The sequence below is a fragment of the Maniola jurtina genome, chromosome 13, assembly GCF_905333055.1.
Source record: "Maniola jurtina chromosome 13, ilManJurt1.1, whole genome shotgun sequence".
NCBI classification, from domain to species: domain Eukaryota; kingdom Metazoa; phylum Arthropoda; class Insecta; order Lepidoptera; family Nymphalidae; genus Maniola; species Maniola jurtina.
In genome coordinates, this window is record NC_060041.1 from 10,974,303 (window position 1) to 10,997,386 (window position 23,084).

General features: G+C 37.2%; 1 protein-coding gene and 1 long non-coding RNA gene across 2 annotated transcripts; one reads left to right on the forward strand and one right to left on the reverse strand.

Annotated features, from left to right (window-relative positions):
* The first annotated feature begins 1,708 nt into the window (after window positions 1-1,708).
* On the forward strand, window positions 1,709-11,594 carry LOC123870928. The gene is made up of 3 exons (XR_006797182.1): window positions 1,709-1,784; window positions 8,903-8,912; window positions 11,584-11,594. It is a non-coding gene; the product is annotated as an uncharacterized LOC123870928 (long non-coding RNA).
* LOC123870919 (fatty acyl-CoA reductase 1-like) lies at window positions 7,285-16,868 on the reverse strand. The gene is made up of 13 exons (XM_045914418.1): window positions 16,535-16,868; window positions 15,527-15,730; window positions 14,167-14,318; window positions 13,702-13,792; window positions 13,239-13,384; window positions 12,911-13,020; window positions 11,961-12,044; window positions 11,462-11,570; window positions 10,597-10,673; window positions 9,861-10,023; window positions 8,206-8,356; window positions 7,969-8,075; window positions 7,285-7,404 (listed from the first exon to the last, which is right to left on the reverse strand). The coding sequence occupies exons 2-13, from the start codon at window positions 15,719-15,721 to the stop codon at window positions 7,317-7,319; spliced, it is 1,473 nt and encodes a 490-aa protein (XP_045770374.1). The 5' UTR covers window positions 15,722-15,730; window positions 16,535-16,868; the 3' UTR covers window positions 7,285-7,316.
* Between the last annotated feature and the right edge of the window lie 6,216 nt (window positions 16,869-23,084).

Below are 23,084 nucleotides of genomic sequence, written 5' to 3' on the forward strand. Positions count from 1 at the left end.
TATTAAAAAATATATACGAGACTACGATCGGAACGAAATCTTTTCTAAACGAATTTTAATCGAAAACGATCGAAGATGATAGTTATACTATTAACACCCAAAGCTAATTAATCCGGGCTCATTGCAATTATATTATAAACTAGCTGTGCCCGCGACTTCGTTCGCGTGGAATAGTGACTTTTCGCGCTTTATATAGCCACGGACGCTCAGGCGCGAGGCGCCATGATTCTTTAAATTGACATAACTTTTTTATTTATGAACCGATTGACATGAAATAAACACTAAATCCTAAGTGAAGCTTACTACAATATATTAGTGAAAACCGTATCTAAATCGAATAAGCCGTTTCTGAGATTAGCGTGCACAAACACACAGACAAACAGACAAACAGACAAAAAAAAAATTAATTACAATTTCGGGTTCGGCATCGATATAATAACAACCCCTGCTACTTTTTTTTTATATATTTCCATTGTACAGACACCACTTTTCTACAATTTTATTATATGTATAGATAACTATCAGCTAAAGTTGAAGGTAAAATTCTAAGTTCTGTTATTCCCATGGAGACATACTTGACAAAATTCTATTGTATTTTAATTCTTTGAACAATTATTTACTGTACAAGTGTATTATACTATGTATAGCTGGATTTTTTATTATATTATGGGCAATAAATGTAGTACACATACATACGAGTTAGTATATAGATCAATGATTATTATTTATGGATCAGGCATCGCACGTCGTCCTTATAAGAGTGAAGCCACACGATGCAATGCGTCATTCGACATAGAAATCGCTGTACCATATTATACGATGCGTTATCGTGCGGCGCCGCACCGCACGCGCAAGGACTTGAGACCAGGGGCCTACTACCACCACTTAAAATAATAATGTTTCAATATTGTTTTGACAGCTTTATACAAGTTTTATATGAAATGTCAAAACAATATTAAAACATTTCTACTTTAAGCTATGGTAGTAAGGCCCCAGAGGGACGAGGTAAGGAGGGGTGGTGCAATGCCATACTTTTGACGGAGCCGCAACGCAGTGCCCGTGTGGCAATTTTCAAAGTACAAGAAACCAAAAGCTTAAATTTGCTGTAATCTGCTAAATCAGACATATCTGTATGGTGCAACATGCAGCATGTGATAAGCACCGCCCGCTCTCCCACTGCTAAACATGCAGGAAAAGCTAGCCACCAAGCAAGCAAACCAAAAGCATGCATGCAAGCAAAGCTGGCTTTTCCTGCATGTTGGTGCGGTGCCGCAACGCACCGGAAACGCATCGTGTGACCTCAGTCTTACACGAATACACAACCATGGCAGGGTCGTGCGAATTCTGTTCGTACGAACCCGTACCATATATATCTTTTGGTTTCAAATAGCTTTATTTTTTATCATGTAAAACGAAATATTTAGTAACAGTTTGAGTGCGTGGTCCGTGCCTGGCTATGCCACGTACCATGTCGCTGACATTGGTACTAAAATAAACCTACAAGATTTATTAACGAACCGTTATATTCTGTTATGTAACATAGCAACTGTTATATTATGTAACAAACTGTTATGTTATTTCGTCATCAAAAAACATTTCACTGAATAGTTCTTGCAGTTCACGAGCGCGCGTGAACTTTACTTGTGGTTGCGTCGTATACAAGCGTTTTGCGTAAGTGTGCGTGCCTGACGGACCAATCATCTGCGAGCAAGCGCTCGCAAACGCACACATATACTTTTGCCGATACAACTTAAACACAACACAAGCATGAGCCACGCACACTCGTGAACTTATCATTACAAACTAAACCAAGTGTAAGTAAGAGAGTGTTTTTAATTTTTTCTTACCATTATAATCGTTATTTGTATCTTAGTGATCGGTGTTCATATCAATTTTGTGCTAGACAACGTTACGAGAGCAGTACCTACACTTCTACAAAAAAGGAAAAACAGCTTTTGCCTTCTTACTCAAAAACAAAGTGTTTTTTTTTTTTAATATTAAAAGTTAAAACCAATCGTGATACTTTTCTTCTACGAAGTTTTTGCATCTTCCTACAGTTTGTGACCATCCGCATGATCCATAATGCGGATCCGGAATTACTACAAATGCTAACCGCCATCAATGACCAGAATAGGCACTTTCAAAATTATCGTAGGAATGAAGTAAAACGATATTATATGAGGATGCTAAGTGCCTAACACCTTGACTAGACTGAAGTAAAACTAGGTCCAAGAAATTAAAAAAAAAAATTAAAAAAAAAACGAAAAAAGCGCACAGTAATCTAGCTAGTTAGATTAGTGCGTGTAAGCTATTAAAATATTAAGCTAATTGTAAATTGTGTAATTTCTATATAACATAAAATACGCAATTATAATAATCAATATCTGTGAAAATTAGATTAAATGTAAAAAATAGTGCTTAAAATACTATTTAAACCCTTCAAAAAATATGATCTATTTTTAATGATTTTCTCTTCAAAAGGGAATCGATATTATTAATCTAAAGAAAACCCTTTAAAATATATATTTTGTTATATAATATTTTCGTTATTGTTTTCGTCATTAAAAAAAGATTATATTCAATAAATTGTGTGTTTTAGCTGCTAAGGTCATAAATATAAAGAAGGGTACTACAATATCTTTATTTTTTCATTTATTAGCGATATTATGCTGCATTTTCGTGCTATTATGTTCTTTATATTTTGTTGCCGTTTTTTAAATATTTTTTCTTAGGTAGGTCAGTTACTCGAGTCTTTTGATAAACATTCTAGAATATTGTAAACTATTTTAAACATTAAAAAGTGTTGCCTGGAATGCTTTTGAAATTGTAAATTATAGAGGCCGAGCGATGAATGAATTATGCCTATCTAAAAGATTTACCGTTTTAGACTTTCATAGTAATGTTGTGTTCACTCTAAGATCTATCTAGACGGTGTATATTGCTTAGTCTATACTCTACCCACGAAAAGAATATAGTATAGTGCTCTCTCTGTTACGTCATCCCATACAAATGAGATGACGTAACAGAGTGTTACACTAACTTCTTTCCGTGGATAAAGTATAGTAGAACAGTCTCTGTATTACGAAACATGTATTAACATTGCGATTATTATCGCAAGTGTCGCTATCGACACATTAACTGTACTTTCATTAATAGTACAGTCTGCTTTCTTCTCTCTGGGCAGGTTTCCGCACTTAAACGTTTCCATCTGTTGTGCGTGCATTGCGTCCTCGCCGGAGTCTAAACTCCAACCATCCAAGCTCGCTCCAGAAGCCAAATAGACCGCCCAGGTTGCTAAGGCCTTCCTGGAGTGAGGCTGGGTATCTCAAATGGCGCTCGCGTTGTGCTGCCACGTTCTGCTCTAGCAGCAATAGTACAGTCATTTGGTGCTCAAAAAGGTTATATGGAAAGTTAGAAGTCATCTTTGCAGTGTCGTCTACTTATCTGTCTTATATTGGATAATATACTTTAGAGTGTGCTCAGGAAGTTCATACCTTGTTCCTCCATCACTTTTATACCGCAGAACATTGAGATATTCTGAACGTTGGCACCCATGTAAAATTTAAAAAAAAAAAAATATTCAATTAATCTTTTACAAGTGCTTTTGAATCGTCAAAATAATCTACCACTGGTTCGGAATGCCGTTCCTACCGAGAAGAACCAGCAAGAAACTCGGTGGTTGCTCTTTTCAAGTATTCAATTTACGATTCGACATATAATTTACTCGTACGAAACGTTTTTGCTCAACTTTTCTGATACGAACCACTAAGGTGTAAAATGCCCTTCCGGCGTCCATGCTTCCTGCCAAATATAATCCAAATACCTACAAGGCAAGAGTGAATAGGTATCTTCTACGCAGGCGCGTTCCAAACGAGACCTCATCATTGTGTTTTGAGCCCCGGTATTTTTGTACTTTGTATTCTTTTGCAAGTATAATTAACTCGAGTTGCAACTTTAACGACGATTGCGACAATCGTAATGCATTAATCGCACATGTTTCGTAATTCGGATCGATACAATAGCGTTTAGGTTTCCACTTAGGTTTCCTTTCCTTCTTTCCCAACACTTTAGGTTTCCTTAGTTTACTTAAAAGATAAACAAATCACAGGAACCTTGTAGAAGAGACGCGTAAGGGTCGCTGTTTGCCCGTCGCTTTAGACCTGGAACTAGGTTTTCACTTATATCTAGGAATGGCAGATTTTACGGGAGATTAAAAGCTACTGGTTTCCCTTTTAAGTAAACTAAGGAAAACTAAAGTATAATGTTACCCTTCGCCTTAATTAATTAAGGTGTAAATTCTATAAGTTAGTGTAATTATTAGTAATGTAAATCCCTGTAAAATTGCTTATAAAGGAGTATAATATATTATTTCACATTGGAGTACCTATTTATTTGTTTTTTGGGGCACGCCCGATTATTTATCGTAAGTAGTTTATAATTTTATTAATATTAAACAGCAGAGTGACATTAATAGGGTTCCGTTTTTACCATTTGGGTACAGAACCCTAAAAATGGAATATGGTCAATGGAAATGTTACCTGATAAAATTAACCAAATAATTATTTAGAATTATACCACAAATTCCAATAAGTATACCCAGTAACCGAAATCGTAAGTACCGTTTTCTTAATTTCATTGTGTTAAAGGAACTTTTAAAGAACTCTTTTATACTATGTTTGGACTTACGTAAGTTACTAAATACCTACATTTACAAGTACCTATGGGCTATGTCTTAAAATAACAGTAGTTTTTTTTGGTTTTTCTAAAATTATTTTAACATGAGACTTGGTTTTTCTGTGTATATCTGTCCTATTGAATTTTGCACATACCTATTCGTGGTTTTTTTAAATAGATACCTAATTTTCATTATCAATTAACACTTTCAATACGTACAGTACATCATGTAACATTTCCATTGACTATAAGTTAATTATATTAGTACTTCGTACCTTAAGCTGTGTTTACATTATTTCCCTACAATAATCTGAAAACAGTACCTAATCTTTTACTAAGCAGTTTAATTAGGATAGCTACTGCTATGTTGAGTGACTTTTAGATCTAGATTTTTTTGGGTCGCTACTAGCTATTGTTACTTAGTTAACTACGGGTTAATTCATTAAATTCCATACGAAATACGATGCTACAAAGCGCTCGCATTTGACTGCTATCCTAGAAAACGGAGCTTTACTTATAGCCTGAGAGATCGTAGAAAATTTCGTAAAGATGCTTTTACGTTGAATGTCTTCTAGAAGGCTTCATGCCGAAGACTTTGAAAGTCTTCGAGAGAGACATTAAAGCATCTGTTATTGCTTAAGATTATTGGCTTACAAATATTTGGTTTTCAAGCAGTCTTTAATTTATTTTCTATTCAAAATGTAAACACAGATATGCTAGCAATGGTAAACGAAATTGTGATTTTGTAATACTGGGCTTTTGGTTCAATAAACTCTAAAATGTAATTGACTGGTTTTAATTTTAAACCCTGAAACTTGTCCCTAAAGGAAAATGTTAAGAGAATGACCATTGGTTAAGGCATCAGAAATGTATGCCTTATATAATAAATATATGCTTATAGCCTCAATAGTTCAACGTTTATAGGAGCGGACTGAAATCCGAAAGGTCGGCGGTTCAAACCCCACCCGTTGCACTATTGTCGTACCCACTCCTAGCACAAGCTTAAGGCTTAGTTGGAGGGGAAATGGGAATGATGATTAAAAATGGCTAATATTCTTTTTTTTATACTATTTATATTCTTATTATTTTTATTGGGAATATATATATATTTCCAATGGTCCATTGACCGTTACTATCGATAGACCATATAATCAATACCTCAGTTCCAAACTTCCAATTCAGAAATAGGTTTTTACGAGATGCTAGAATATTAAATGACTAGTGTGTGTACGTCCAGTGTATCACTATCATTTTAAATTAATAATTTATACTTAAATCAATCTCACTGAATGACTTTTTGTGTTTACACTTTGGAACTGAAGTATCGATAATATTATACCTAGAGAGCTGTTGGATAATTTTGAATAGGTGCTTGATATACAGGGTGTTTGGTAATTAGTAGAATATAATGACGACACGTACCCATGCTACTTTGATCTGATAAACACAATGCTGAAGTATAATGACGAAATTATAAAAATTTCCATACAAAATTTAAAAAAAAATTATGTCAAAGTTTTCATGACCCTAACGTGCTCTAACTCACGAGATCGTTGGGCATTTTTAGATAAGCCGAGACCAATGATCTCAGTGAGTTAGGGCACATTAGGGCCATGAAAACTTGGTCATAAAAAAAAATTAAAATTTTGTATGGAAATTTTTATAATTTAATTTCGTCAGTTTACTTCAGCGTTGTATTTATCAGATTTAAGTAGCATGGGTACGTGTCGTCATTATATACTAATTATATTATTATCAAACACCCTTTATAAGATGACATGGACTAATTAATGAGAATTGGAGCTGAATGAAATAGTTCGTGATATGGTTTTTCTACGATTCTACGTTACTTGAGCTGTGAGCATCTAACAAGGTCAGTAAGATGTGGTCGGTCTCCAGTCGGATGAATTCAACTGTTATTTGGTTCTCTGACGAAGTGGGCGGACTGAAACCAATCGGAGATCATAAGACAGTAAAAGACGAGTACAATGACCACTATCAAATGAGGATAGCGAATAAAGAGTTACCTATCTACTTGTACTCGACTAACTTGTAGGTATTCTAGGTCTAGATTTCTATACCTACTTAGAGATATAGACTTCACATCAGCTCTCCTATTCCATTCTAATCAAAGAGTAGGTATGTAATCACTAGAGGTACCTATTTCTAATCTTGAGTTATATTAGTGGTTTAGAATTATTAGTTTACCAAACTTCAGGCCGATTCACACCTGTTGCGTGCATGTGACACGTGCGTAGTGACGCGTGAAAACCCCTAACACACCGGGTAAAGCATACTTCCACGCTTTACGCAAGCGGTTTGCCATGTTTCATACAGTTCCATACATTAAAATGCAATGGTACGCGCTACGTCTACATTTACACAGCCTGTGTGAACGGGCTATTAAACTTTATCTGTCTACCTAGTACGCGTCAGGTCGACACCCGCACGGCCCCCGAGCTAACCCCGTACGGCATAGCGCGGGTGTGTGGGGCATCACCGACTTTATACACCGATTGCCATGTCGACCTGACGCGTACTATAGATAGCTAACTTAAAAACGTTGCAGACAGAAGTATGTAGATAGGTTGATAAATAAAAATCTTAAAGTAGGTAGGAGTCTAAATGAATTTATTTTATTATCAGAAAAAATATTTGATTAATAAGCAACATGCGTATGCCAGTAAAACGTAAAACAGTGTTTTCAGTGTCATATGAAGATAGTAGAGCCTGAAACAAAATCAAAACATTAAAGGCTGAGTAAGAGGCTAAAGATTTTCGCCTTTAGAGATTAATATCGCTTGGCGGCACAGCTTTTGCCGGGAGGGCGGTAACTAGCCACAGCCGAAGCCTCTTGCCAGCCCAGACTAGAAATTTAGAAATTAAGTATAAAATTCCAAACCTCTGCCGAGAATCGAAGCCGGGACCTACCACCAATAAGACCACTGCGCCAGAAGGCCGTCGAAGTCAAAGACTTGACCTTATTATGTAGGTATGTTTTACAAAATACTTAAGGCCGATTCACACCAATTGCGTATGCAGCACGTACACGTGCGCGTGCGTAGTGACGCGCGTGAACCCGAACACAACTGCACGCATTACGTCTACGTGAACGTTCACGCCACGCAAGCGGTATGCCATGTTTCATACAGTTCCATATATTACAACGCAATGGTACGCACTACGTCTACGCTTACGCAGCATGTGTGAACGAGCTTGTTAATAATAGGTATTCAATACTGCCAGACACTTTCCGTCAGCGGTATAGGTCACTTATGATGAGTGATGACATACCGTTTCATGTGGCGCCTGGCTTGCGGTAGCGTGGACAAGTCCTCCTTTGCGATAAACTTCCGAACACCGAGGTGGTAGTTTTTCAGGTACTCGGCGTTATCAATTTTCTGGAATACACAAAAATCATAGATATGGGTAAGTAGCTTATGCCTCCGACTTCGTCCGCGTGGAGTAGGTACACCGTATCTTATGAAAAGAACAAGCTTAGATACTAGAGAGACTAGTTTTTGATCTTACCGACAAATCCGTATAGAAGATTTCATTTTCCTTTTCATTTATTTGATTTTTCAAAGATTGGAAGTAGTCATTTTTGAATACCCATGTTCTTGAAGTATAGTATTGCAGTAGTTCCGTCCCCTTACGAAGACGTTTCTCTATTCTTACCATACTGCAAGAAGATTTTATTTTAAATCTAAACCCTACTTTTCCACAACGCTACTGCCGAGTGCCGAGTACACGACTATCTACTTGCAGTCGCTTTACTTAAGAGGGCTCTCTCCGTCACTCGTTTCATACCATTTCATACAATCGTAGTTCCAATTTCATTTGAATACTAAGCAACCAAAGTCCATGAAATTTTGCAGACATATTCTAGAAACTAATATCTATGTCTGTGCTTTTCCAGATTTCTATTAAAATATTCGATTTCAAAGTTACGCGGTCTTAAAATTTTCATACAAATCTTTGAGCCCCTATAATTTTAAAACGACACATTTTTAGAAAAATCTAAAACACCACAGACACAGATATTAGTTTCTAGAATATGTCTGCAAAATTTCATATGATGCCAGATGGCTTGGGCAAAATCAGTTCTGGTCTCAACAATCATCAACGCCAGCGTGACAAGCCAAGGTGACAAAGGCATGGGGAACTAGATAAATTTACATTAGGTGAATCGAAGCGGTACAGAATGGGGATTGGTGGGAAAATTTAGATGATATTAAGTAAAGAGTCCCTACACACCACTGTTTTTCCAGCGCTTCGGCGTTTGTCGGATTACCTAACTCCGCGATTACGCGACACCAGTGCTGTTAAACGCTGATCGCTGAGTTAGCGTCGCGCAGACGCCGCGTGATCACGTTATCGTTTTGTTAGGTAGGTACCTATAATTGACATTAATCAAATTAATTCCTATGAGGAAACTAGAGCTGGCTGCGTCACAGTTAGGAGGGATCAAAAAAATTCCGTCCACCCTGGGTTTGAGTTTAGTATCCGTAAAAGCTACGCGACTTCGTAGACTTTCGTAGGCACGGATTCCGTTGTAGGTTTTAACAGCTAACGCCATAAAGATTAGGAGATAACTAAAATTGTCTTCTCTATATTGTGTCGGCGACTCTAAGCTAGGGTTGAGAATATATTTTTCAGGTGGCAACCTTTTTTCCGTGAGGAAATTCCATCATAGATACCACTGGCCACGGTGGAGCACAGTGGTTATGTCGGACTCCTACCGACTCAAAACTCAGCGAAGATCCATCTTGCCGTTAACGACGGAGCACAAGGGAGCGACAGCACCTCGTTAGTCCGCCAGTGGATGGCCGCCGTAGCAGCCCTACCACTGGGACGCTACGTGCCCCCAAACACCGTTAGAGGCATACCAGAACCTCAGCACGCTAACCAACCCAAGGACCACACTGTGAGCGGCATACCTATCGTATAAGTAACGTCATCAAGACCGGGAGCCGCAGCAGAAAACTCTTTGGTTTTCCGGGATAAAAAGTAGCCTATGTGCTAGTCCAGGATATTATCTATCTCCATTCCGAATTTCAGCCAAATCCGTCCAGTAGTTTTTGCGTGAAGGAGTAACAAACATACACACACACACACGCACGCACACATACAAACTTTCGCCTTTATAATATTAGTGTGATTTTCTAAGTAACGTTAAAACTTACAAAGTCTTCTGTCCCAACAAAAATAGAAGTAAATCGACGAAGTACGCCGGCACTATGTGGAATAAGAACTCGGCTATTTTGTGCTGGTAGCGAACCTTCTTCGCTGAGCCCGCCGGATAGTAGAGAACACGCGATGGCGGGTATTGCAATACATATTCTTTTACTGAAATACAAGAATCTAACATGTTTATTTATATAATAATTAAATATATATAAATAATTTTGAATAATTATTTGCGTGTTAGTACATTATCCAACACTATCCTCCTTTCAGCAAGGGTTGCCTGGTGGAGATTGCTCTAAGCAATAAGGCCGCCTTTGCACACAATTGTATTTTTTTTATATAGCGATAGTTTATGGAGCTAGAATTAAAAAAAATGGATTTTTCTAAATTTGTAACATACTTAATTAATTATATTAATGTCACGCTGTACGGAACGAGATCAATGACCTCACAAAGCATAAATGACATATATTTATAATTTTTTTAACTTAAAAATATCATCCCGCAGAAATTGCTCTATTTTTCTAAATAATTTTAAAAAATCTTAATTTTTTTAATTATCATTAAAGCATAACTGTCCTACTGAAAGCTAGTGGATGAAAAAAAATTTCGCCAGCTCAATCATTATGCCTACCAAACTCAATTTCAAGTAGGTTTGTAGTTTTATACTTTGTATAGCAGGCATTACCTATTGTAATTACTGTAGGTTTACATAATTATTATATAACTTACATTGATCCGTGACTTCGTACCAAGTAATTTTAGTGGTACCGGAATCCGTAATGTGGCAGACTTTTATGTCCTTTGGCCTGCAAATGGTTCATCTTGTAACTTGTAGATAACTTTGTAATAGAATAGAATAGAATAGAATAGAATAGAATAGAATAGAATAGAATAGAATAGAATAGAATAGAATAGAATAGAATAGAATAGATTTTTATTCAAATAAACTTTTACAAGTGCTTTTGAATCGTCAAATAATTTACCACTGGTTCGGAATGCCGTTCCTACCGAGAAAAACCAGCAAGAAACTCGGCGGTTGCTCTTTTCAATTGTTCAATTTACAATAATAGGTATATGTATTTATATGTTCTGAATTTTTTCAAAAAAGGTTTTCAGAGATATTCTAAGGGCGCTTATGTATTGATTTAACCACAAAATCATGGTTTTCGAATTTATCCCTTTACTTGTGCTATAAAACCTACTTACCTCCCAAATGTCATGATTCTAGGTCAACGGGAAGTAGGTACCCCATAGGTTTTCTTGACAGACACGACGGACGGCCAGACAGACAGACAACAAAGTGATCCTATAAGGGTTCCGTTTTTCCTTTTGAGGTACGGAACCCTGAAAAGGAGGGTAGACTCGCCAATACTCCTCAGAATACTCTCCGTTATAAAGGCACTATCCTTTATAACGGAGAGTATTCTGAGGAGTCTAGGTTAGGTTAGGTTAACGCGTAGGTAAATAGAGTAGGATACATCTCTGCGGGGATCTTGGCTTTCTGACGGTTCCTCAATTGGTGGTGATCAATAAATCGGGCCCACTCTCTAATAAATCAATTTGTGTGTAAAGGTCTCAAGAATTCTATACATACCGTTCCATTCCAGTGATGTAAGCCAGTAATATGCATCCGTTTACTACCACATCGACGGGCACCATGTCCATTGAAGTATCTTCCTTGCAATATGAAGTATGCAGAATACCTTCATCAAAAAGATAAGTAAGAAAAACGGTACCCAACAGTAAATCTTCTTGGCTTCAGAGTGACCTCAAGTCAAGTAAAGGACTTTACGAACCTTTGGTTGGTTCAAGAAATTTAACAATTTCATAATAAACTACTTTATGAATTTCCCAAATCCGCGTGGATTTATATTTTTCAAAATTCCATGGGAACTCTTTGATTTTTCGGGATGAAAAGTATTCTTTTATTAAAAAGAAATGAGGAAGCAAATCGCGATGCTCTTATGTGTTCGTGAGCATTTAAAGAACCACTGTCTAGTCTTAATTGATAGTGTAATTAATTGATTCAAGAATTGATTCTATCTGTCCGGACTTTACAATAACAAGGTTAAGGATAACATTAGTTTAGGTACCACTAGCCCCTGCGTAGAGAACTCCTGTTGGCCCATTTATGTTGTCTACCCATCCTGGCATTGGCTCCTTATATGTCGCTACAACTGTAAAGAAGCAGACATAGGTACCTACTTATAAAAATATTAATATTTTTTCGTCTTTATTTGTTCTTTTATTAACCCCCGACCCAAAAGAGGGATGTTATAAGTTTGTACGTATGTATCAGTGTATCAGTCTGTGCCTGTGGCATCGTAGCTCCTAAACTGATGAACCGATTTTAATTTAGTTTTTTTGTTTGAAAGGTGGCTTGATCGAGAGTGTTCTTAGCTATAATTCAAGAAAATCAGTTCAGCCGTTTGAAAGTTATCAGCTCTTTTCTAGTTATTACTGTAACCTTCACTTGTCGGGGGCGTTATAAATTTTTAATTTAGGTACACTTGTAGCTGACAATTTATTCCAAAAGCGATTAGAGAATTTACATTAAAATTTAAATCAAACAAAAAATGGCTTACAGAAAGGTGCTTTTACGTAAGCCACCGTTTGTATAAATAAATTATCAAATTTTAATTTTGAATGCCTGATTAGGTATTTATTTCTTCGGAAAAATACCTACCAATAGTACCTATAATATCTTATTGTAAGTAAATAAAAAATGTTTCTGCAAATAAATCGACCAGGGGCATTTAGTTTGAAGTTTACGTAATTAATTCATACGTAATTTTTCATATTCATTTTCATTTCCAATTATCACCAATTACATCATTCTTTTACAAATTCAATAACTGACAATCAAAAAGTAGGTATACCTATTTTGAATAGACGCTTTGAGTCTGAGTTATAGGGTTATGATAATTGGATATTTTGAGTTATAGAAATTATATTTTCTTCTTTGATCGCGAAATCTTAAAATTAAAAGAGCTAAAACGCGGACCGAATAGGTACACATTTTTTTATAAATAAATGTTGTTACCCATAGAAGGCCTCGCGATAGCAATCGGGAACTTTCCCCTGTACTGGGAAACTACATCCTCGGTGAGGTTCTTAGAATATCCATATGTGTTCACGTATGGCCTGATCAATCTGTAAATATATAAAACTGCACATTGATTTTCATGGCTAAGCTGATGCACGCGAGCCGCAAGCGCAGTGAGCATTGTTGAGACTCTGGGCCCATGGTCAGCTCGTTGGTACGGACGGACGGGCAGACAGACGGACAGACAGACAGACATACTTTCGCATTTATAGTATTTGTATGGCTAAGAATTATAAATACAGAAAGGAATGATTTTAAAACATACTCAGGCTGTATTTTCATTAGCATTTCATCACTCATCCATCTTACACAATCCATGATGTCCTGAGGCCTGTGCAGGGAAGGGTACACCTTCTCTTCTACCACCTTCAGCTCGTCGTGGCAAAAGGACGTTGATATGTCAACAAATACCTGGAAATTTTAATTTTATATAATCTAAATTAGAACTATTTTTTACTACGACGTGGCAAAGCTGTCTCCCTCCGATTTCTCCACAAATCTCTACTTATTCTATGCCTCTTCGCGCTACCTAGCAGAAAAATCATTCATTACGGCATCCACTCTCGGCCTGCCACGTTGGCGTTAATGATTTTTGAAAGTCCAGAAAGAAACAGTTCTTTCCCAGAAGTGATCTGGCATTGTGTGATGTATCACACAATATGGCCCATTAAATTTATGTACCTATAGTTTGTGGATAGGATAATATGACTATATTTTAGAAAGCTTACTTCTAGATTTTCGATCTCTTCAGCTAACTCTAGCACACGTTTGGTTCCAATAACATTTGAAGTGACTGCATCTCGAAGGTTCATATCGAATCTGGAAAGTTGAAGTCATTTGTAACCCTCGACCCAAAAAGAGGCTTGTTATAAGTTTGACGTGTGTATCTGCGTGTTTGTGTATCTGTCTGTGGCATCGTAGCTCATAAAGGAATGAACCGATTTTAATTTAGATTTTTTTTTTGTTTGAAAGGTGGCTTGATCGAGAGTGTTCTTAGCTATAATCCAAGAAAATCGGTTCAGCCGCTAGAAAGTTATCAGTTCTTTTCTAGTTACTGTCACCTTTACTTGTCGCGGGTGTTATAAATTTTTAATTTACATTTGTTTAATCAACAGTCCATAATAACATGGAAACCATGCTATTCACATTTCCAGTAGCAAGAAGACAGCGTTAACTATGCACGTTATTTTCACCTGACTGAAGCAGCACTGTGGAAAACGATTTGGACCTCCTTCTGCAATATACTTCTATCCTGAGCAGATATTCCAAGATCTTCTTCCAGAATGTCGCCAGGTATCACGCAGAGTTTGGAGAACACGCTACGATCACTGATTTTTTCGAAACACTAAAAAGTGTATAATATTAAAGATGTAGGTAAGTGATGTAGGCAAGTGTTAAGGAATCGATTGTTCTCAAAACCATTAAGAGGGGTCTCTTCGTCACTCACTCCATACAAAAGTAGTTTGTCTCTCTTTGGAATACTAACCAATCATACTCTATGGAATTTTGTAGAAACGTTCCGGGAACTAATATCTATGTCTGTGGTTTTCCAGATTTCCGTTAAAATATTCGGTTCCAAAGTTACGCGGTCTTAAAAATTCACATACAAATCTTTGAGCCCCTGTAATTTTAAAACTACATATTTTTAGAAAAATCTAAAACACCACAGGCACAGATATCTATTAGTTTCTAGAATATGTCTGCAAAATTTCATGGACTATGGTAGCTTAGTATTCAAATGAAATTGGAACTACGGTTGTATGGATTAAGTGACGGAGAGAGCCCTGTTAAGGAACCTACTGTTATCAAAATGCGATGGGCAGGACATGTTCAACGCATAGACGACACACGAGCGCCGAAAGTTGTTGGACAGCAAACCAGAGGGCCGTAGAGGCCGAGGAAGACCTAGAGGTCGGTGGGTTGATGGAGTGGAGAAGGACATGAGGGTTCTGGGGGTACGGAGCTAGAAGGAAGCTGCGTCTGACCAGCCCGAAGGCGGAATTTGCTTGACCAAGCCAAGGCCCACCCAGGGCTGTAGTGCTTTCATGATGATGATGAAGTAGTAGAACACAATCAAGCAATCTGATCCTATGGTATCCATAACTTTTTTAGGGTTCCGTACCTCAAAAGGAAAAACGGAACATCTATCTGCCTGTCCGTCCGTCCGTCGTATCTGTCAAGAAAACCTATAGGGTACCTACTTCCCGTTGACCTAGAATCATGAAAGACAAGTAGGTAGGTCTTATAGCACAAATAAAGGAATAAATCTGAAAACCGTGAATTTGTGGTTACATCGCAGAAAAAAAAATTGAAAATTGTTTTTCAATTTTCAAAGTAAGATAACTATACCAAGTGGGGTATCATAATATGAAAGGGCTCTACCTTTCTAAAACAGATTTTTATTTATTTATATGCATAATAGTTTTTGATTTTTCTAGCAAAATCTTGAAAAAAATACGGAACCCTCGGTGCGCGAGTCCGACTCGCACTTAGCCGGTTTTTTCACTAAAGAAGTTCTGAAGGTTCAGCAGACTCCTTTACAATTACACTTACCCTGGTATTAATGATCTCGTTTAGTCGTTCCCGCGGGCTCTGCTCCTTCTTCTTCCTCAACAGCAGGTAAATGACCTTGATATCTGGACAGCATCTCAACAACTTCTCAATCAAGATCTTGCCTATGAAGCCACTGGCGCCAGTTATAAATATTGTCTTGTCAGCATAGAAGTCCACAACCCCTATGGATGACATTGTTGCAATCTGTAACCATTTCAAACAGTTTCTTTTAAGGGGGGTCTCTCCGTCACTCGCTCTATACAAACGTAGTTCCAATTTCATTTGAATATTAAGCAAACAAAGTCCATGAAATTTTGCAGACATATTCTAGAAACTAATATCTATGTCTGTGGTTTTCCAGATTGCCGTTTTTTTTTTTTATTTTTTTTTTTTTTTTTTTACAAAATATATACAAATAAAAGCTTAACTAAAACACCGAAAAAACCACAGAGGTTTGTCCTCGGTGCCTAGCTGCAACGAAGGTACATAAGGGTACCGTTAAAATATTCGATTTCAAAGTTACGCGGTCTTCAAAATTCACATACAAATCTTTGAGCCCCTGTAATTTTAAAAGTACATATTTAAAAAAAAAAAACTAAAACACCACAGGCACAGATATTAGTTTCTAGACTATGTCTGCAAAATTTCATGGACTTTGGTTGCTTAATATTCAAATGAAATGGGAACTACGATTGTATGGAGTAAGTGACCGAGAGAGCCCTGTTAAACGACAAGTTAGCTCTTGACTGCGATCTCACCTGGTGGTGAATGGTGATACATTTAAAATGGAAGAGGCTAACCTGGGAGGGCTAGGGAAGTTTAGTTACGAATCCCGTCTACTGAATTCCAAATAGATACAGCTGAGCGATTGAACAGGTAGATGTAGAAGGTACAATGGTGAATCAATTCAATAATAGGACTATTTAAATCTATAAAACAATTATATACCTACATGAAAATATATTATCAAAGAAAATTAGGTAAAATAAAATAAAGCATAGCACTTACGATGTCTTCAACTGATCAGTAATTACTAAACGACATTATAAAGAAAATTCAAAGGTACTTACTATAAATTATTCAAATCGTGTTTAAATATTCGTGAGTAAAAAATCAGTGCGATATTGCCCATAATGCCAATTTTCGCACGCAGCTGCCTCGCCGTGTCCATGGACCTGGTGTTCTGCAGGTCGATTCCGGAAATCCTGCACCAATCATTGTTATAATCACAATTGTTGTGATTGGCTGAATTTCAGGTATTCTTGTTGCGACAATGCATTGTAGCGAATGTATGAGCGAACGTTAACCAATCAGAGGTGATTGCGATCGTGACATTGTAACTGTCATTGCAATCGTGCTCGATCTCACACGAAAGGTTCCGTACCATCATACAAGAAATAACACTTTTTAATTATTTTTAGGGTTCCGTACGTCAAAAGGAAAAACGGAACCCTTATAGGATCACTTTGTTGTCTGTCTGTCTGTCTGTCTGTCGTGTTTGTCAAGAAACCTATAGGGTACTTCCCGTTGACCTAGAATCATGATTTTATCATGAACTTGGCCGGTTTTTGTGATTTAATCACAAATTCTCGATTTTCAGATTTTTCTTCTACTCGTACCTGCATGATTTTTGGTCATACAGACCAAAAATCATACAGACTGGTCTGGACATACAAGCAGACAGACAATAAACTGATCCTATAAGGGTTCCTTTTTTGTCTGGAGATACGGAACCCAAAAAAAAGAAAAGTCACCGCTTGATAACATTTTTGCCAATTATGTACCTATAATGACAAGTGAAACTTAGAAAACAACATCTCAGTGACGTCAGCGACTTACTTCATGAATATTGTGGTTATTCCAAATAATGGCCTCATTCGCACGAGCGTTAAAAAAAGCGTTGCGTTAAAACCCGGCGTTGCGCTGACAATACAAAGTGCGCGTTAAAAAAGCGTTGACGTGTGAACAGATACTTGGGAATGCATTTGTTCTATTTGAACGCTTTTTTAACGGACTTTAAAGAAGCCCTCGTGCGAATGAGGCCTAAGTCAGTAGTTTAGGTAATATCTTTAAACATTTCTTCCAACCGTGAATTGACGAGGCCCGGTCAAATTAATTAACCCTGAATTGGGCTGCGAGTTGCAATTTTCTGGCTATGACGCGTTCCGACGCAATAAACTCATCCATACTCTTATAGACGCATACCTACTAATCCTACAAACGCGAAGTTTGTGTGTAGGTATGTATGGATGTTTATTACTCTTACACACAAAAACTACTGAACGGATTTGACTGAAATTGGGAATGGAGATAGATTAAACCCTGGATTAACACATAGGATACTTTTATCCCGGAAAATTCATGAGCTTCCACGGGATTTTTAATAACCTATATCCACGTGAACGAAGTCGCGGGCATCAGCTAGTATTATTATAAATGCAAAAGTGTGTCTGTCTATCTGTCTGTCTGTGTGCTAGCTTGTTACTTTATCCGATAGCTTGCATCCCGAGGAAGGACATAGGCTACTTTTATTCCGGATAATCACGAGTCCCTACGGGATTTTTTAAAAACCGAAACACAGTTGAAGTCACGGATATTGTAATTTTTGAAAACGTCAAACTTATAACACCCCTCTTTTTGGGTCGGGGGTTAAAAATGGCGCGATACAGCCACCACAATTTTTACAAAAAAATTATAGCCAGTGTCATTCGAGATGATGTAAGGATTTACCGATACCCTAGACCTACATCCAAATCGATTCAGGTGTTTGGAAGTTATGGTGGAACAAAGAAACCTACATTCATACACAGTAACTTTAAGTATATTATACTAGCTGACGCCCGCGACTTCGTCCGCGTGGATTTAGGTTTTTCGAAATCCCGTGGGAACTCTTTGGTTTTCCGGGATAAAAAGTAGCCTATGTGCTAATCCAGGATATTATCTATCTCCATTCCGAATTTCAGCCAAATCCGTCCAGTAGTTTTTGCGTGAAAGAGAAACAAACATACACCCACACACACACACACACACACACACACACACACACATACAAACTTTCGCCTTTATAATATTAGTGTGATAGTGTGATGTACCCTGAAAACATACATAGTGTACCTAATTACATTTACTTACTTACCTATACTTAGTAGGTAAATTGAAAAAGTAAAATTCGAATAGCTGATAATGTTATTAACCTCTAGGCCTAGGCTTTAGGTCGTAGGTCAATAGTCCATTAGTCCAGATTATTATTAGGTATTTTCCAGTTAATTAAATGCGCGTAACTTTGTCAGAGTTGATTTACTGTTTTAACAGGGCTCTCTCCGTCACTCGTTTCCACTCGTTTCATACAATCGTAGTTCCAATTTCATTTGAATACTAAGCTACCAAAGTCCATGAAATTTTGCAGACATATTCTATAAACTAATATCTGTGTCTGTGGTGTTTTAGATTTTTCTAAAAATATGTAGTTTTAAAATTACAGGGGCTCAAAGATTTGTATGAAAATTTATAAGACCGCGTAACTTTGAAGCCGAATATTTTAACAGAAATCTGGAAAACCACAGACATAGATATTAGTTTCTAGAATATGTCTGCAAAATTTCATGGACTTTGGTTGCTTAATATTCAAATGAAATTGGAACTACGATTGTATGAAACGAGTGACGGAGAGAGCCCTCTTAGATTTCTTTGATTTTTCAGGATAAAAAGTAGTACTTAGGTATGATCCGTCTTGGGGATGCAAGCTATCTCTCGTCAAAATCAGTTAGTCAACTAAGTACCTATTCACCCCGGACTAAAAATTAATAATACAAATCCCGTTTATTCTGTGATTTTAAGCTAGAGTTAAGTAACCTTTTGGTAACCAAAGGTTTTCAAGGGGATTTCTAAAAACTTAAATCCACGACGTTGAAGTGCAAAAGCTTGTTTCTAAATAAATGCGATAGGTAGGTAAGTGAATATATCTTTGGTATTTTATATGCATTGCCATTACTTTAATATCGCACGGATATGTTGCAATTTTCTCGCGCATAACCGGTTGGGAAGACACGGTCTTAATAAATTCAAATGTTATACCGCTGTCCCGCTGTTTGGAGACGCTCGTCCATTCTTTTCATAAACTTAAATTAGGTGATTTTTTCTCGATTGTTATTTGTAGCTCTTAAGGCTAATCCAGGTACGGTGGTCCTATCGCGCGGGTTTTATACGCACTAGCTTATCCTCGCGGCTTCATCCGCGTGGACTATGCAACTTTCAAACCTCTATTTTTAACCCCCGACCCAAAAAGAGGGGTGTTATAAGTTTGGCGTGTATCTGTGTATCTGTCTGTGGCATCATAGCTCCAAAACTAATACACCGATTTTAATTTAGTTTTTTTTTGTTTGAAAGGTGACTTGATCGAGAGTATTCTTAGCTATAATCCAAGAAAATTGGTTCAGCCGTTTGAAAGTTATCACTCTTTTCTAGTTACTGTAACCTTCACTTGTCGGGGGTGTTATAAATTTTTAATTCACACTTGTACCCATAAAGGTTGACTTTTCAAAAATCCTTTCTGAGTGGATGTATATGTCATAATACCTGCATTAAAAAAAAAATAGCCAGCAAACGAGCAAGCGGGCCAATACCGCCCATGAACATTTTGCTGTACCAGAGGAACCGCCAATGCGTTGCGAGCCTTTGAGGAATTTGTTAGTGTGTCGCTTGAATATAACCCCATGTTGTAATCCTAATTGCCATCCGATGTCAAATTTCAGTCCGATCCGTCCAGAAGTTCAAACTGTGCGTTGATAGATCGGTCGGCCAGTCACCTTTTCACATATTTTGTTCATACCGTCTGCGCTGATTATTATTATTATTCATACACGGATTACTCATACACCGCACTTTCAACGTTTTCGTGAAATAAGGCGATTTAGTATTGAAATTTCGTGAAATAAGGAGATTGTTTATCCCTTGCATATCTGCACGCTTACCACGTTTGTTTGAACAAAATGACAAGGATCAAAGCGCGCGGTTTGCACGTTTTCCACATGTCTAAACTAGCCCTTAGTTTTTAATTTTACATAATTTCCCGTAACGATGATATGGATCCGATACCTACCTAGGACTTGTAACTTTTTAGAGTAGTACAAAATTGCAGCGATCGCAGGTAGTCGAACAGAATAAAATATGATCTACGAAAAATTACGCCTGGTGATTAAATTATATATTATGTACCACTATGAAATAAAAGATACTTAAGTGGAAAGAATTTTTGAGACAAATTCTCAAACTCTTTTATTTTTGCTGAAAAAGATATTTTCACCCTTCACACTTTAAAAACACTCTAGTTGGATATTTATATTTGGCGATATATCGTACGATATTAGAATAATACACTAAACGATATAAATCAATCAAAGATTACTCTTCATTGTATGTAAATATTATTTAGTATTCTTTGTGAATGCACGCATATTCTTCTGTCTATACAGGGTGTTTGGTAATTGGTATATAAAGACGACACGTACCCATGCTACTTTGATCTGATAAATGCAATGCTGAAGTATAACGACGAAATAAAATTATGAAAATTTCCATACAAAATTTAGAAAAAAATATGTCAAAGTTTTCATGACCCTAACGTGCCCTAACTCACTGAGATCGTTGGCCATCTTTAGATAGGCCAAGGCCAACGATCTCAGTGAGCTAGGGCACGTTAGGGCCATGAAAACTTGGACATTAAAAAAAAATTGTATGGAAATTTTTATAATTTTATTTCGTCATTTTACTTCAGCATTGTACTTATCAGATCAAAGTAGCATGGGTACGTGTCGTCTTTATATACTAATTACCAAACACCCTGTATATGATTTGTAATAAAAAGAACTGTTAGCACTGGACAGTGCAAGTGCGCAAAGACGAGGCGAGTCGCTACGGCTGGAGAGTCGATGGCTTCGAAGTGTGGTTCCTTGTGTTACAACCTCTACAATAGGAGCCCATACCGTTCTACGCTTTAGCCTTATATGTCTAGCTTAGATCGTAAAATATCGCTAATCATAAATCTTACTGTACGTGCCGCATCGTAAAACTAAATCGTATCGTTCAATCGTAAATCCTAAACATCACTACGGAGTCCAATTGTTGTCACAGCATGCAAGCAAATTAAATCAAAATCGGTTTAGCGTCTGTCACAATCGCTTAAGGAGCCACATCTCAGACGGCGTACGCCTTGTCCCGCGAAACGGGACAAAAAGCGGGACACGAACGTACATAATAATTTGTAGAAACCTATTGGGTATAGGTGTTAAAGGGACATTTGTAACAGAACTGTCCGGGACAAAGATATTTTTAAAAAGAGGGGTGTTATAAGTTTGACGTGTGTATCTGTGTATCTGTCTGTGGCATCGTAGCTCCTAAACTAATGAACCGATTTTAATTTAGTTTTTTTTTTGTTTGAAAGGTGGCTTGATCGAGAATGTTCTTAGCTATAATCCAAGAAAATCGGTTCAGCCGTTTGAAAGTTATCAGCTCTTTTCTAGTTAATGTAACCTTCACTTGTCGGGGTGCTATAAATTTTTAATTTGCACTTGTATATCCTACTAGCGAAACCACAGTTAGGTACATTCCCAAATGATGGATAGGTAGGTACTTCTTAGTTCGCGTGATTCGCAAGTTTATCGCTCTAAAGTCTAAACCTATTAATAATTGCATCATTGCCATGATCTCACATTCCTCTTACATAGATAGGTAATCAATAATCATGTTCTCTTTAATTTGATAAGCTTTCAACAAGCAGTTATTGCCATATGAAGGACATTCCAGTAGCGCTGGTATACAGAGATAGACATACTTATTCGTGTAATCAGTCATTGCGATCCAATATCTAGCCAGTAGGCACGGAAGTGTTAAGAGTGCACTTCATGGTTGCTCCAAGACGAGCATGAGAGCTCGCTGCAGTTGCAATCAACATTTACGGGTGGAACATAGGTAAAGACAGACACGCCGACATATATTTACAATTAAAATATTAATCTGGGTAGCAATATGTTGGCATAACCAGAATTACCCGTTTATCTGTGGTATTCCTAACTATAAACTACATTGAATCGTATCTGATAACAAGTGTAAATTAAAAATTTATAACACCCCCGACAAGTGAAGGTTACAGTAACTAGAAAAGAGCTGATGACTTTCAAACGGCTGAACCGATTTTCTTGGATTATAGCTAAGAACACTCTCGATCAAGCCACCTTTCAAACAAACAAAAATCAAAAATCAAATTAATATAATATCATTGTGATTTTCCACAGAACCTCGAAAGCTTATAATTATTTCGATTCTCAACTTGGGACGCCACGCGGTGAATGTTTTAATGAAATTTCTGGCACTTTTGAACTACTGCAACCCGCTTCAGATGAAAAAAAACTAAATTTAAATCGGTTCATTAGTTTAGGAGCTACGATGCCACAGACAGATACACAGATGCACACCTCAAACTTATAACACCCCTCTTTTTGGGTCGGGGGTTAAAAAACAGTCCTCCTTACAGTAGCCTTAAAATTTTAACCACACGTCCACT